The sequence below is a fragment of the Coenobita brevimanus genome, chromosome 65 (assembly GCF_032717465.1).
Source record: "Coenobita brevimanus isolate Jiangsu-jjx chromosome 65, ASM3271746v2, whole genome shotgun sequence".
Taxonomy (NCBI): domain Eukaryota; kingdom Metazoa; phylum Arthropoda; class Malacostraca; order Decapoda; family Coenobitidae; genus Coenobita; species Coenobita brevimanus.
This window is the reverse complement of record NC_137018.1, coordinates 31605707-31620856: the sequence shown is the minus strand read 5'-3', so window position 1 is coordinate 31620856 and position 15150 is coordinate 31605707. Positions and strand designations below refer to the sequence as shown.

The 15150-nt window shown below is 42.1% G+C and overlaps 1 protein-coding gene across 1 annotated transcript in view; it reads left to right on the top strand.

The window, feature by feature from the left end:
* The window catches only part of MCPH1 (Microcephalin), a 189200-nt gene that overhangs the window by 66503 nt on the left and 107547 nt on the right, over window positions 1-15150 (top strand). Inside the window, exons 5-6 of the mRNA XM_080276467.1 lie at window positions 6929-7119; window positions 13997-14161. Coding sequence (XP_080132593.1) covers window positions 6929-7119; window positions 13997-14161 — 356 coding nt within the window. The remainder of the gene's footprint in view (window positions 1-6928; window positions 7120-13996; window positions 14162-15150) is intronic.

Below are 15150 nucleotides of genomic sequence, written 5' to 3'. Positions count from 1 at the left end.
AAACTTTCACTTTCATTACTCCTAGTATATATATATTCGAATTCTGATAATACTACTCATTTACATTTCTGTTTACGTTCTCTATTTTATTTACATTATTTACATTTCTATTATATGTACACTGTGTTATGCACTGTCACTTGAAGTAACTAATAAAACTATATTCCACTGTTCACTTATATTTACATTCATTGTTTTCACTTGCTGTTTACACATTATTTATAATTCCACTTGCACTGTTTTATTCACAAGAAAGATCGTAGTCACTCTCTATCAATTGTCAGCCTTTACCTCTTTCCACATGAGGTTCAGTAGGGGGTAGAGGTCACAGGGCCCTTTGCATGGGGCTAAAAAGCGGCGGAAGTTAGCAGGAGCGAATCCGACGTACTTTCACCATGAAAGACGACAGTAAACTGGTATTGGTGGGCCGGGGTGGCCTACCTAGGGAGAATGCATTACTGCCAACGTTAGCCTCATGAGAGCTGCTTATATATAGCTGTGAAATGATTGGCAGGAAATCTAGACAATACATTATAAATTAGGTAGTTCCAGGTGAATGTAAATATCACTTAGGCTTCTCCCTTCCCTCCTTATATATATTTTTATTACGAGAATAGATTATATGGCATATTTCAAGGGGAAATAAACAGCGAAAATTAGCGAACGAGTGCACTTGAGGTGTTGTCAGGTGATAATTAGCCAATTCCAGGTGTATGACACTATCACTTATCTTATTTCTTTTTGGTATATATTATTTGGTATAAGAATAGGCCATAGAGCTTATTTCAATTGATGAAATCAGTGGAAAATTCCAGGGAAGATTTACTTAGCGTAGAATACAGTGTGGTGGCCTGCAATAATTAGGTAATTCCAGGTGAATGTAAATATCACTTAGGCTTCTCCCTTCCTTTCTTATATATATTTTTATTACAAGAATAGATTATACGGCATATTTCAAGGGGAAATAAACAGCGAAAATTAGCGAACAAGTGCACGTGAGGTGTTGTCAGGTGATAATTAGCCAATTCCAGGTGTATGGCACTCTCACTTACCTTATTTCTTTTTGGTATATATTATTTGGTATAAGAATAGGGCATAGGGCTTATTTCAATGGATGAAATCAGTGGAAAATTCCAGGGAAGATTTACTTAGTGTAGCACGGCTGGGCAGGCGAGAGGAGAGGGTAATAGAGGGGAGGTAGGGAGGGGAGTCAAGAACGGGGAGAAATGGCTAAATTGTCAACAATGGATGTTAGTACAGATGAGATTTGTAGTGCTGACTAGTGTTGGACATTGGCAGTACTGATAGATGATACAAGCCACCACTTGAAAGCCCGGGTGAATTCAAAATAACACAGAATCGCAAAAGTGATGCCCCGCGGTATGATCCCTTGCTCCCAAGCGTCACGAAAGTGACGCCCCGTGGTTAAGGGGTTAAGTACTTGGGTAGTGTGATGAGAAAGGATGGAAGTTCAGAGGGCGAAGTTCTCAAAAGGGTACAAAAGGGAAGAAGGGTTGCTGGTTCTTTGAAAGCAGTGATAAGGAACAGGGAAGTAAGTGAGCATGGAAGTAAAAAAGTCACTGCATGACAGTATTGTGATACCAGCTCTATTGTATGGAAGTGAAGCTTGTACCTTGTTGGAGGGACAGAAGTCAAGAGTGAGAGCAGTGGAAATGAGTTATTTGAGAGGAGCACGTGGAGTTACATGAAGAGACAGACTGACAAATGAGGAAGTGAAGGAGCGCCATGGTGTGGATGTGGATGTGATAGAAAGCGTTAAGAGAATACATTGAGGTGGTTTGGCCATGTGGAGAGGATGGAGAGTGAGAAACTGACAAGGAGAGCATATGTGAGTGAGGTGGATGGGGGGAGAGGGAGGAGGAGGAGGCCGAGGATGAGATAGAGGGATGGAGAGGAGAGGTATATGAGAGAGGGGGGTGTGAGCTGGGAGGAGGCAGGAAAGTGGCATTGGACAGAGCAACGTGGAGGCAATTTGTTTGTGGCCATCCCTTACGGGACTAAGGTGTCTGGCAATAGATAGATTTATTTATTGGTCGTAGGTGGTGGCAACCATCATCCACGTACTTGTTGTAGTGCTACCTACATCTTCTATCACCTGTTTCATTCTTTTTCACTGTCTGCACTCCTGTCTTCCTTTTTTTCCCCATCTTTCCTGTCATTTTTTATTGCTCTTCTTTCCTTTTCAGTTGGCTTTACATCAAGTGGCAAGCCTAATGGTTTCCTGTAAGCCAGGAAACCATTAACAATGCTGGTGGAAAACATGTAACCAACCCATATTTATTCCCTGTGTGTCAACAATGGTTCACAATCAGTGTGAGCGTGCGACAAGGTTGTGTGATGTCCCCATGGTTGTTCAATTTATATATGGATGGGGTGATGAGAGAAGTGAAAACACGAGTAATGGAGAGATGGATGGCATTGGTAATGAATAGTGATGGACGGAATATCTCAAATTTGTTGTATGCTGATGATGCAGTACTGCTTGCAAGTACTGGACAAGAACTTGATAGGCTAGTGCAGTTTTGCTGATGTCTGTAAGCGTCATTCCTTGAGAGTAAATGTAGAAAAGAGTAAAGTGATGATGAATGGAGAGAGACTGGAATTGGTCAGAGAGTTCAAATACCTGGGTACAGTGATAGAAAAGAGAGGAAAATGTGCAAAAGAAGTTGAAAGTAGAGTGACACAAGGAAGAAAAGTAGCTGGTGCAATGAAGGCCTTGATAAGAAACAGAGCTTTGAGTGTTGCAGCTGCACGAGGCTTACATGAAGGAGTGTTAGTGCCAACTTTAACATATGGATGTGAGACTATGGTGTGGCATGAAAATGAAAAGTCAGGAGTAAGAGCAGTGGAGATGGGACTGCTGAGGAATGTATGTGGAGTACAGAGGGTGGATAGGATACGAAATAATGTGATTCATGAAAGATGCAGAGTGAGGAAGTCGGTGGACACCAGAATTGAAGAGAGTGTACTGAGATGGTATGGTCATGTGGAGAGAATGGATAACAATAGAGTGGTGAAGAAGGTATATCTGAGCGAATATGAAGGAGGGAGGAGGCGAGGTAGGCCAAGGAGAAGGTGGAGAGATATGGTGGATGAATGTGTAAAGAAGAGAGATTTGGAAGTCGGTGAGCCTAGGGAACTGACAGGAGATTGAGCTGGCTGGATGAATTTTGTGAGGAGATGTGAATGATCAGGGATTTTTGGCATCCCTTTTTAACGTGGCAGTGTCTGGATTGACTCTGTCGGATTCGATATGTGAAGCTACAGAACGTGGTAAATGTTTTTCGCGTATCCGATAGAGCCAGGATTCTGGGGGCTTGAATGATGAGTGAATGGAAGCGTGGCCCATTGTGTTGGGCAATTTTGGGCTGTCTGGACATTGCTACTCCTCACTCTGCCCTTGGGTGGGAAAGGAGGTCCGGATGATGATGATGATGATGGTGTGTCAGCAAGTGGGTTGGTGGAGGGTTAGTGCCTCTCCTTGTAAAACAACTACTGTAATTCAAAGACTAATGGCCATCTCGAGATTATGGTGACTGGCTGTAGAAATGAATTGTCAACAAGTGGGTCGGAGGAGGGTTAGTGCCCCTCCATGTAAAACAAGTAACTCAGAGACAGACAGATGGCCACCTCTTACAGGATTATGGTGTTTGGCTGTAGATTGAGTTATTAATTTATTTATTTTTCTGTTTATTTATTATTATTATTTTTTATATTGTGCTCATGTTTTAGTGTCCATAATGAATGACAGAAAATAAACAAATAAAGTTACATTGCTCTTATTGAAGCTGCTTAGATGGTTTCTCTGAATGTACAGTACCAACTGTATGGAAATGGTTATGATATACTGGAACACATCCTTGACCTCTGAATAGGGCTGCCTACATTATGCCTTTTGCTCATAGCTAGTATATACTATTGTTTATTAGTTTTTCAGTATTAGTATTAGAAGACTTGGATGCTAGAAGAAAATAGCAGGTGGGGTTCCTGTTGTAATATTCAGCTAACATACTCCTCAATAAAGTTGAGGAAGACATTGGCATTTGTGGTTACTTTTAATTCCACATAAATGTGTCAAGTGCTAGAGAGTAATATTAGGTCTTGATTTAATGATGGCTGTTTTGTGTTGTAAATTTTTTTGTTGATGATGGCCAACATGAAAATCTTGTTCATATATGAAATTGGGTACAGCAAACCCCTGTTATACAATTGATTTACTTAGTTAACCCTTTACCCACGGGCCGTCACTACCTTGATGCTCATTACATAAATACCATATCGTGGGGCATCACTTCTGTGATCCAGGGATTTTTTAAATCGTCCAGGCTTTCAAGTGCGATCTTGTATCATCTATCAGTACTGCTAGTGTGTAGCTATAGGCAGCACTGCTAATACCGCTAGTACTCGCATCCAGTGTTACCGATTTAGCCATTTTTCTGTGTTTGCCTCGCCTCCCCACCTCCCTTCGCTTACCCCCTTCCTCGCCTAGCTACAGCCTGGCTGTGCAACGCAACTCCTGGCCGTTTTTTTTCCTTTCACTTTCTCCATTGAAATGTGTCCTATGCCCTATTCTCATACTAAAAAATATATATATAAAAGGGAAAAGGCTAATTGATACTGCCATTGTTCATGAAGTAGCTAATTTATCACCTGGCCACAATCTACGTGCACTTGGTCACTAATTTTCCCTGTTCATTACCCATTGAAATGTCCCTTATGATCTATTCTCATACTAAAAAATATATTAAAAAAAAAAAAACAGAAAAGGCTAAGTGATACTTATATTGACCTGGAAGTAGCTAATTTATCATGTATTGTCTAGATTTCGTGCTATCCCCATGGGAGGGGCACAGCACAGCCCAGCCATCCTGGCGGGTAAGGGGTGAAAGGGAGACTGGGGTGGTTTGAATATGAAGGAAGGGTTGAGGTTGGAAAGTGGATGAAAAAATCAAAGAATGTTAATGTGGAGGGTGGAGCACCAAGAGATAGACTTTGATATGCTTGGGATGGAATCCTATAAAATGACTTCAGGATTATGGATTAAACAAAGATGATGCCAGAAATTCTGTAGCATAGAAAGCTGTCATCAGGTAACAAGGCTGGCATATGTAGGCTAAGCAGTACAAATTCTTTCGGATCATACTTAGCTCATCCCATCGCACCTTTGTTTGCATATTCAGCTGGTTATTTCCACCACACACAGCCACTAGCAACCCTCTGGCATGCATCCCAGTCACACACCAGTTGCCTGCATACCTATGTCATGGATAGACCTACGCAAAAAAATTTTCATGTTTCCGGACCCTCAGGTGAGCACTCGCAGCCGCTGACTTCAACACCAATGAAGTCCAAAGGCCAGAAAAGAAAAGGCCTTAGTGATAATGTGGTAGGGAGAGAACTCAAGGTGACATTGTCGCCAATAGTGATTGGAGAAAGTGGCTCTTCCTCTCAGGAAAGCTACTGCCATACTGAGTGTCGATATTTGTGTCTTGCAAGGAGGGTGGAGGATGTGACTCCTCCACTGTGCACCCATCATCTCCCCCTGTACGTTCATCTGGTATTTCTGATGATGGGAATGGTTCAGAGGTTATTGACGATCCTGGAGAGCGGGATATTGGCATGGATGAGGAGATGGAAGAGGAGGTAGGGAGTGGAGAAAGGGAGGAGGAAACACAGTGTGTCGAGCCTCGCACCACCCCTCTGTCTGTTTATGTGAATAATAGAAGCAGAAAGGTTGTTTCATGATGAATTCAGTGCCTTATTCTTTATGGAAAGTTTTTGTGTGTGTATGTTTGTTATGATGAAAAAGTACAAATCACAGGAAAAAAATTGTTGGTGGAAAGTATAGTGAAGTGGAGAAAGGGAGGAGGAAACACGGTGCCTTGCGCCAATGCGCTGTCTATTTACGTGAATAATGTAAGTACTGTAGAAAGAAAGTTTGTTTTATGATGAAAACAGTGTCTTATTCTTTATTGAAAGTTTTTGTGTGTGTTTATATTTATTATGATGAAAAAGTCTAAATCACAGGGAAAAAAATTATGTTACACTGGAAAATACACTATTTTTGATTATGGACAGTACATGTATAGCTATTTTGTTCACATTTTTTTTTTTTTTTTAGGTTTTAGTAGTAGTGGTAGTATTTGTAGTAGTTGTAGTAGTGGTAGTTATAGTAGTAGTAGTTGTTGTTTTAGTGGTAGTTGAAGTAGTAGTAGTAATAATAGTAGTATTTGCAGTTGTTGTAATACCCAGACTTCTAGTTGCACAACAGTGCCAGAATCAAGCGACAATGCAACCCAAACGTACATCCCCGTGTGTGTTTGTGTGTCTGACTGTAAGGTGGTGTGGTGGTGAGACAAGAAGGCAGCCTGCCTCCAGGTCGTTGCTATGGCTACCTGCCTTCCAGCAGCAAGTACGCCCAATTATGGAAAAAAAATTTCCTGTAAATAGTGTTTGTGATGGATGGTGGTCTTCTGGAAGTGTTCTCGAAGTGTTATTATTGTGGAGGGCTAGTCTAAGGCTTAGTTGTGTCACTGAACCTTTGCCACGCATACAGACACCGGCAAAAAGGCAACTAAAATTGACCCCTCTCCCCACTCACTCACTCTCCCTACACACAGACCATCTAATGCAATCAGCTTGAAGTTGAAGGATTAATGAGTATTATGACACTTTGTTTTTTATTTTTAGTTAAGAAAAAACTGAGATATGAAGGATTAAAAATAGACAATTTTCACGATTTTCTCAGGAATGCCCGGCTGTGGGAAGGGTTTATGGGAAGATGTGCTGGACGGGATGGGTTAATACAGTACACATCTTAAATTTAATTCTGCTAATAAATTGCAGCTACTGATGGGGAGAATTAACAGTTTTCTCCAGTTAGTTCATGGACATTTTACTTTTGCAGAAGATGAGGTCAATGCAGCCTAAAGAGTTCTCAGAGGAGGAGCAGCTGGCAACTGAACGAGCTCGACGTCGACGGCTGAAGTGCTCGGCAAACTCCACTCCTGAAACCACACCTGCCACCATGACCGCCACCCATGACCAGCCTGTCTTCTTCACCCCACAGGCCCATTCCAGGATTCCCACAGAGGTCAGGTGCTGTTGAAATGCTGCGAGTAAAGGAGAGATGGTCATGAACATAACTTATTACCATTTTTAGTGATATCTAAGACCCCCCTCCCTTAAAAATACTTTGAAATATTCCAATACACATTCAAGGACAATGGTGATGAGTTAAGGTAGAGGTTACACTGGTTTGATTCAGAGTAAGTATTATACAGATATATATATCTCTCTTTTGGCAATCCCAGGTCTTTTCTAAAGTAAAATATATACACTGTATAATGCTGTTCATATATTGTGAAAAATAACATCATCATTATCATCATCATCATCATCATCATCATCATCATCCGGACTTCCTTTCCCAACTTAGGGCAGGGTGAGGAGTAGCAATGTCCAGACAGCCCATATTTGCCCAGTCCAATGGGCCACGCTTCCATTCACTCATCATACAACTCCCTGAATCCTGGCTGTATCTGATACGCTAAAAACATTCACCACATATTGTAACTTCACATAACAGAGCTAACAGAGTCAATCCAGATGCTGTCACTTTAAAAAAGGGTGCCAAATCCCTGATCATGCGTTTCTTCTCACATTATTCATCCAACCAGCTCGATCTTTTGTCAGTCCCCTAGCCTCACAAACTTCCAAACTTCCTCTCCTCACACGATCATCCACCATATCCCTCCATCTTCTCCTTGGCCTACCTCACCTCCTCCTTCCTTCAGATTTGCTCAGGTATACCCTTTTCACCACTCTATTGCAATCCATTCCCTCCACACCACCATACCATCTCGGTACACTCTCTTCAATTCTGGTATCCACAGACTTCCTCATTCCACATCTTTCACGAATTACATTATTTCTTATCCTGTCCATTCTCTGTACTCTGCATACATTCCTTAGCAGTCCCATCTCCACTGCTCTCACTCTTGACATTTCATTTTCATGCCACACCATAGTCTCACATCCATAACTAACACTCCATCATGCAAGCCTTGTGCAGCTGCAATACTCAGGCCTCTGTTTCTTATCAAGGCCTTCATTGCACCAGCTACTTTCCTTCCATGTGTCACTCTACTTTCCACTTCTTTTGCACATTTTCCTCTTTATCATTGTACCCAGGTATTTGAACTCTCACCAATTCCAGTCTCTCTCCATTCACTGTAACATCACACTGGGAGTCACCTTCTCTCTCAATAACCATCACTTTACTGTTTTCTACATTTACTCTCAAGGCACAATGCTCACAGACATCAGCAAAATTTTACAAAAGTCTACCAAGTTCTTGTCCGGTATTTGCAAGCAGTACTGTATCATCAGCATACAACAAATTTGAGATATTCCATCCATCGCCATTCATTACCAACGCCATCCCCATCTCCATTACTCATGTTTTTACATCTCTCATCACCCCATCCATATATATTGAACAACCATGGGGACATCACACAACCTTGATGCACACCAACACCAATTGTGAATCATTCACTTAGATGCCCATTAATCCTTACACATGCCTCACTACATAAAAACTCTTGATGACACCTTGCCCATCTACAGCATACATACGCAGAACCTTCCACAATCCTTCTCTGTGTACTTTGTTGTATGCTTTTTCCAGATCCATGAATGCCATAAACACCTTATAGCCTAGTCCTTCTCACAAGCCTTCTCCACCATCTGTCTCACTGCAAATATTTGATCCACACATCCCCTGCCACTCCTAAAGCCACCTTGTTCATCACTCACTAGGACTTCTGATATCTCTCTTACTTTTTCTATAATAATTCTTCCTTATACCTTTCTTACCACACTCAGTAAACTTATGCCACGATAGTTCTTGCACTCACTTCACTCACCTTAATTTTGTACAGGGGTACAGTCACAGCCTTTTTCCACTCTGCTGGAACAGTTTCACTTATCCATGCCTTCCTACACATCTCCAACTAGCACTTCATTCTGCCCACTTCACTACACTTAATCATCTCTGCATACACCTCATCAACCCCAGCTGTTTTCCCATTTTTCAGCCACTTCACAGCGCTCTTCACCTCTGCGAGGGCCATGTTTCCTGACATTGTATTCCTTCTCTGCACACCCCCAAAACCTATCAAGTTTACAGAGGCTCTGCTTTCTCTATTCCCATTCATCAGGCTTTCAAAATATTCTTTCCATCTGGTCCTGCTTCATCCCCATGGGTTAATACTTTACCACCTGCATCCTTCATACCTTTACATTTCTTTCCACTTTCACTTCTACATTTCCACTCCTCTTTCCAGAATAACTTCCTATTTTCAGAGCAGGTAGCATTCATTTTTCTTCCTGGATCATCATTTACCTACTTCTTTTTCCTCCTCACTAGTCTCTTTACTTGCTTCTTGCTCTCAGTATATTCAGTTCTTATTTGAGTTGAACCCCTGTCCTGTAACCATCTAGATACGTCTTCCTCTTTTCCTCCAGTGCTCTCTTAACCCTTTGAGGTTCCAATGACAATTTTGATCGCCATTTCAAATCCAACCTCAGAGATTCCGATGACGTTTTTAATTGTCATTTTAAAAGCCTTTGTAAAATATTCACCATAAATTACTTTTACACGTGACATCACGGAATGGTTGCTCTAAGCGTGGCAGGTAATGCACAGCTGGTCTGACTCATGACTTTGTTTCTTCAGCACGTTATACTTGGTGAATATTTTTCTACAGCAAGGTATAAAATTTTTGGTTTGTGCCTAACTTCAAGTCATCACTGACTTCTTATTTTCATTGTTTTCCTTTTTTGAACATACTACGAAACAGTACAACTATTCAGCTTCAGTATAACACCAGAACATGTATCCTATCATAAAAAGTGTATTTACACTGACCGATCAAAGAAAAAGATTGCAAAACGAATATGCGGCTGAGACCAAAATAAAATTGTGCATCTCTTTCCTTTCGCTGTACTGAGCAGTAAAATGCAAAAATTACAATAATCTGTATGTCATTGGAAAGGCAATTTATTGTAGTTTTGCATGGTTTAAGCCAGATTGACATATCTTTATTAGTTATTTTTTGCCGAATATTTTTGTGTGGCAAGGTATAAAATGTTTGGTTTTCGCCTTATTTCAGCTTATCATTTTGACATTTTATTTTGTGTGCTCTCCTTTTTTTAACATACTACAATAAAATACAACTATTCAGCTTTAAAATGACACCAAAACCAACATTCTGTCATGATCTATTTAATCTCTGTATTTACACAGAGAGATAAAATAAAAAGTATCGTGCCGTGAAGATGTGGGTCAGCTTGAGAGTGACTGACTTTAGCACAGACATAACGTGCCTGGACCAGAAACCTGATAGGATTAACCTTTTCATCCCACCATGTTGTTGCTCTTGCCACACCACACACTGGTTTAGCATTTCTAGCTAAGCAGTCCCTATACAGGTATACATTCCAGAGGCTGGCCAGATCCATTTCATTCCAATTCACTGATTGTAACTCCTCCCCTATTTTGGTCCTCTGTTCATCTGCCATTTCTTTGATCCTCAGCTTCTCGACTTTCAGTCTTTCTCCCTGACTGCTCCTCTCTCTCCAAGTCCACCTCACTCTTCTCAGTGTGATCTTGCATACCACAGTCATATGATCCGACAGACCTCCACATCGTCCTCTCACGGCCCTTATATCAGCAACCATTCCCAGTATCGACCTCTCTGTGAACACGTAATCAATCAGGTTCCTTTCAACATGATCCCTGTTCCCTCTGTAACATGTATATTTATGTGCATCTTTGGGTTTGAAATAAGAGTTACAAATGCATAACCTCCTTTTCCCAACATATCCTTCAGTTGTTTCCCATTATCATTTTCTCCTGGTACTCCATTACAACCCATTATGTTATCCCCAGGACCAGTGCCTACTTGATTCATATCGCCCATTACGATCACTTTATAGCTCCTGGGCATTTCTCCCACTACTTCTTCCAGCTCATCCCCCCAAGTAACATGCTTTTGAGTACAATGATCCCTCAGTTATCCGGATGTGTTCAGTATCCGGACACTGGACCTTGGCTCTACTAACCCGTAGATTGCGCAATTACCTTTTTTTTATCCCACCCCATGGTCCTCAAAAAAAAAAAAAAAAAAAAAAAAAAAAAAAAAAGTTTATTATAAACTTGAAGACAAACATCCCGTGCATCATCTGGTGAAAAAAATCTCTCTCTCTCTCTCTCTCTCTCTCTCTGTCTTTGCGTAAGGCCATGCATAAGTTTGCATAGGGGAGTAGTGAAAAAATGAAAAAATGTTCATCATCATCATCCTGACCTCCTTTCCCACCCAAGGGCTGGGTGAGGAGTAGCAATGTCCAGACAGCACAAACTTGCCCAATCCAAATAGGCGACACTTCCATTCACTTATCATTCAAGTCCCCGGAATCCTGGCTCCACTGGATACGCCAAAAAACATTCACCACATTCTGCAGCTTCACACAACGTATCTGGTTGAGTCAGTCCGGACGCTGCCATGCTCACAAGGGGTGCCAAAATCCCTGATCATGCATTTCCCCTCACAACATTCATCCAGCCTGCTCAACCTCTTGTCAGTTCCCTCGCCTTACCGACCTCCAAACCTCTCTTCCTCAAACACTCATCCACCATATCTCTCTACCTTCTCCTTGCCCTACCTAACCTCCTCCCTCCTTCAAATTTGCTCAGGTATACCTTTTTCACCACCCTATTGTTATCCATTCTTTCCACACGACCATACCATCTCAGGACACTGTCTTCGATTCTGGTGTCCACCGACTTCCTTACTCCACACCTTTCACAAATCACATTATTTCATATCTTATCCACCCTCAGTACTCCACATACATTCCTCAACAGTCCTATCTCCACTGCTCTTACTCTTGACTTTTCATTTTCATACCACACCATAGTCTCACACTCATATGTTAGAGTTGGCACTAACACTCCCTCATGTAAGCCTCGTGCAGCTGCAACACTCAAGCCTCTGTCTCTTATCAAGGCCTTCATTGCACCAGCTACTCTTCTTCCTTGTGACACTCTACTTTCAACTTCTTTTGCACATTTTCCTCTGTTTTCTATTACTGTACCCAAGTATTTGACCTCTCTCTCACCAATTCCAATTTTTGTTTATTATAAAGTTGAAGATAAACATCCAAGGCATCATCTGGTAAAAAAAAAAAAAAAAAATCTCTCTCTCTCTCTCTCTCCATCTTTGCGTATTGCCATGCTTAAGTTAGCATAGGGGTGGAATAGTTAGCGGTGATGCACAGCCAGCACAGCCTGAGCTGTGGCTCGCAACGCAATGCTACAAAGCCAGAGCTGTGGCTCTTAATCCACGGGTTAAACCATTATCCAAATTTACTTGCTATTACCTGGATGTAAAAGTGCCCGAGAACTTCGGCCGGCTAGCCGACATGTCCAAAATATTCTGTATTGTGGCCACTGGGCTCAATCTGTGAGCGGGAAGTTGTCTCTAACCCACAACCAAAGCTAAAATGTCCGTCTGACCCTGTACTGAATGGTCAAAATCACGCGCTTGTCCCATCACTCCCAAAGAATCTCCAGCACCCAAGTAATACGACTGTAACTCGCAAGCAGCGTCAAAACTTTCGTGCGCATTCCCCACCGAATGTCTAATATCATGCAGCCACCTTCATCGAACACAGACCACAAGCCACGAGTACATGTTGAGTGAAAGCAGCTGTCTGCCTCTCAATTCAAAGTCGAAAGTCCCCTGGTCTCGGTGTGGTGTGTTTCTGCATGGCCACTTGGTGTCTAACAGAGCACAAGCCATGAGTAAATGTACGGCAAAAGTGCCCGTCCGCCTGTTGACAGAAGGGGGAGAATCCTGCGCACAGCCTAACCTCTTCCACCCCCCCTCCCTTCCCTTTCTGACCACCACCAAGTGGTGGTCAGAAAGTCCACTCCCTCCACCTCTAATATACTCTTGCATCCTTTACACATCTTCTCATCACACACAATCAATCATTGCCTTCCATTCAGCTAGTTCACCACCCACCCTTCTCATCACTTGTCACCTATACCTATGGATCATTTTGTGCCTGAAGAGGGTATTATCTGTCACCAATCCCCTCCTGACACAAATGTCCACTGAAGCACTGCCATTCACATCCATCTCTGCAGGCACACCCCACTCACCAACTACTTCATCCACCTTCACCTTCCCTACTTTTCCATTCATATCTCCAATCAAAAACACTCTCATTCCTTTCAAACTTTTCCATGCACGCTTCCACAGGTGTCCGGAACTTTCTCTCACTCTGCTTGCACAATCTTGCGTTGGCGCATACACACGCACAATTGCCCACATTTGTAGTCCAGCTTTCAATGTTACCCACACAATCCTTCAGCCAACTGATCCATACTCTTATATTTTCCTTCCATCTGTTACTCACAACAATACACACTCCTTCTTTTGCCCTCTCATTCTCACCTACTCCTGCACTTATACCCCATCCATAGTCCCATTCTCTCACCACTCCATTTACAGTACAGTAGTTTCATTAAATCAACATACATCTGCTTTTGCACCCTCAAGCACTTGGACAATCTCTCTTTCTTTCACCTCATCATTTTCATCCCTTACATTCCAGTACTGTAGCTATCCATACCATGTCCTTTGTTCAGTGATGGTCCAAGGCTTATTGTTCGTATTTTTAGTTAGTTGTTTTGCGGGGAGGGGCACTAAATCTCTGCCAACCCATTTGTTGTCACGTAGGGAAAATACAACTCAAGTACGACTCTCACTGAATGATAAGATGGTGAAGTAAGTAGAAACATTAACTACTATTGGTTTCCTTATTTGATAGATTCACAAGAAAAAACAAATGACCAACCATGAAATACTTGGTGACTCTTCAACTTTCCACAGGATATCAGCTCTCCGCTGTTCGGTATTAGCCACTTGTTAACACCACAGCGTCGTGCCTCCTCCACCTCCTCATCCAGTGAGGAGAATGAGGAGCCAGGTATCAGTGGGGGTGGTGAGGTGGTGGAGGAACATGATGATTACAAGACTCCATTGGCCAAGAGGCTTTATGACAGGTTAGTACCATCATTACAGTATCATGTGTGGAAAGCAGCTAAGAGCAGCCAAGACTTCAACAATATACACGGAGATCGACCAGATGCAGAGTACAGGATTCAGTTATTTCAACATTTCACCTATCAGAGCTTCTTCAGTAATAACATCAGTGGACAACACTCCACTTCTTAAATAGTCCCCAGCCTTGCAGGTGACCTAAACACAACAAATAAACACTCTTACACTACTTGGCTAACCTGGCTGTGTTCCCGTTAAGAGGTATGCCAATGGCTTTGCTAACATAAAGAATCCATTATTTTCGTTGATATTACATTCATTTGCAATTAAGGCGGAGTAATAGCATCTGCGTTTCATGGTACTTTCTGCATATTTAATCATTTTAGAATGTTTCCAGTCGGTATTGTGGCCTGTGTCAAATCTGTGTTTCACAATTGCATTATTCATATTGAAACACTTCATGTCATATTTATGTTCTGTCACTCATTTCTCTAAACCTCAGAATGTTTCTCCAACAAATACTTTATTACATCCTGAACAAGGTACACTGAAAACTCCTGCATGACGAACATCCTGTGTACTTTTTTTTTTTTTTAAGTCTATCTATCTATCTATTGCCAGATGCCTCAATCTCGTTTGGGGTGGCCACAAACAAATCGCCTCCAAGTCGCCTTGTCCCCCGCCATTTCACTGCCCTGCTCCCAACTCACACCCCCCTCTCTCATATACCTCTCCATCCCATCCCTCCATCTCATCCTCGGCCTCCCCCTCCCTCTTCCCCCCTCCACCTCACTCACATACACTCTCTTCGTCAGTCTTTCACCCTCCATCCTCTCCACATGGCCAAACCACCTCAGTGTGTTCCTCATAACGCTTCCTATCACATCCACATCCACACCACAACACTCCTTTATATCCTCATTCGTCAGCCTGTCTCTCCACGTGACTCCACAGGCTCCTCTTAAATAAGTAAATTTCCCATTGTTACAGA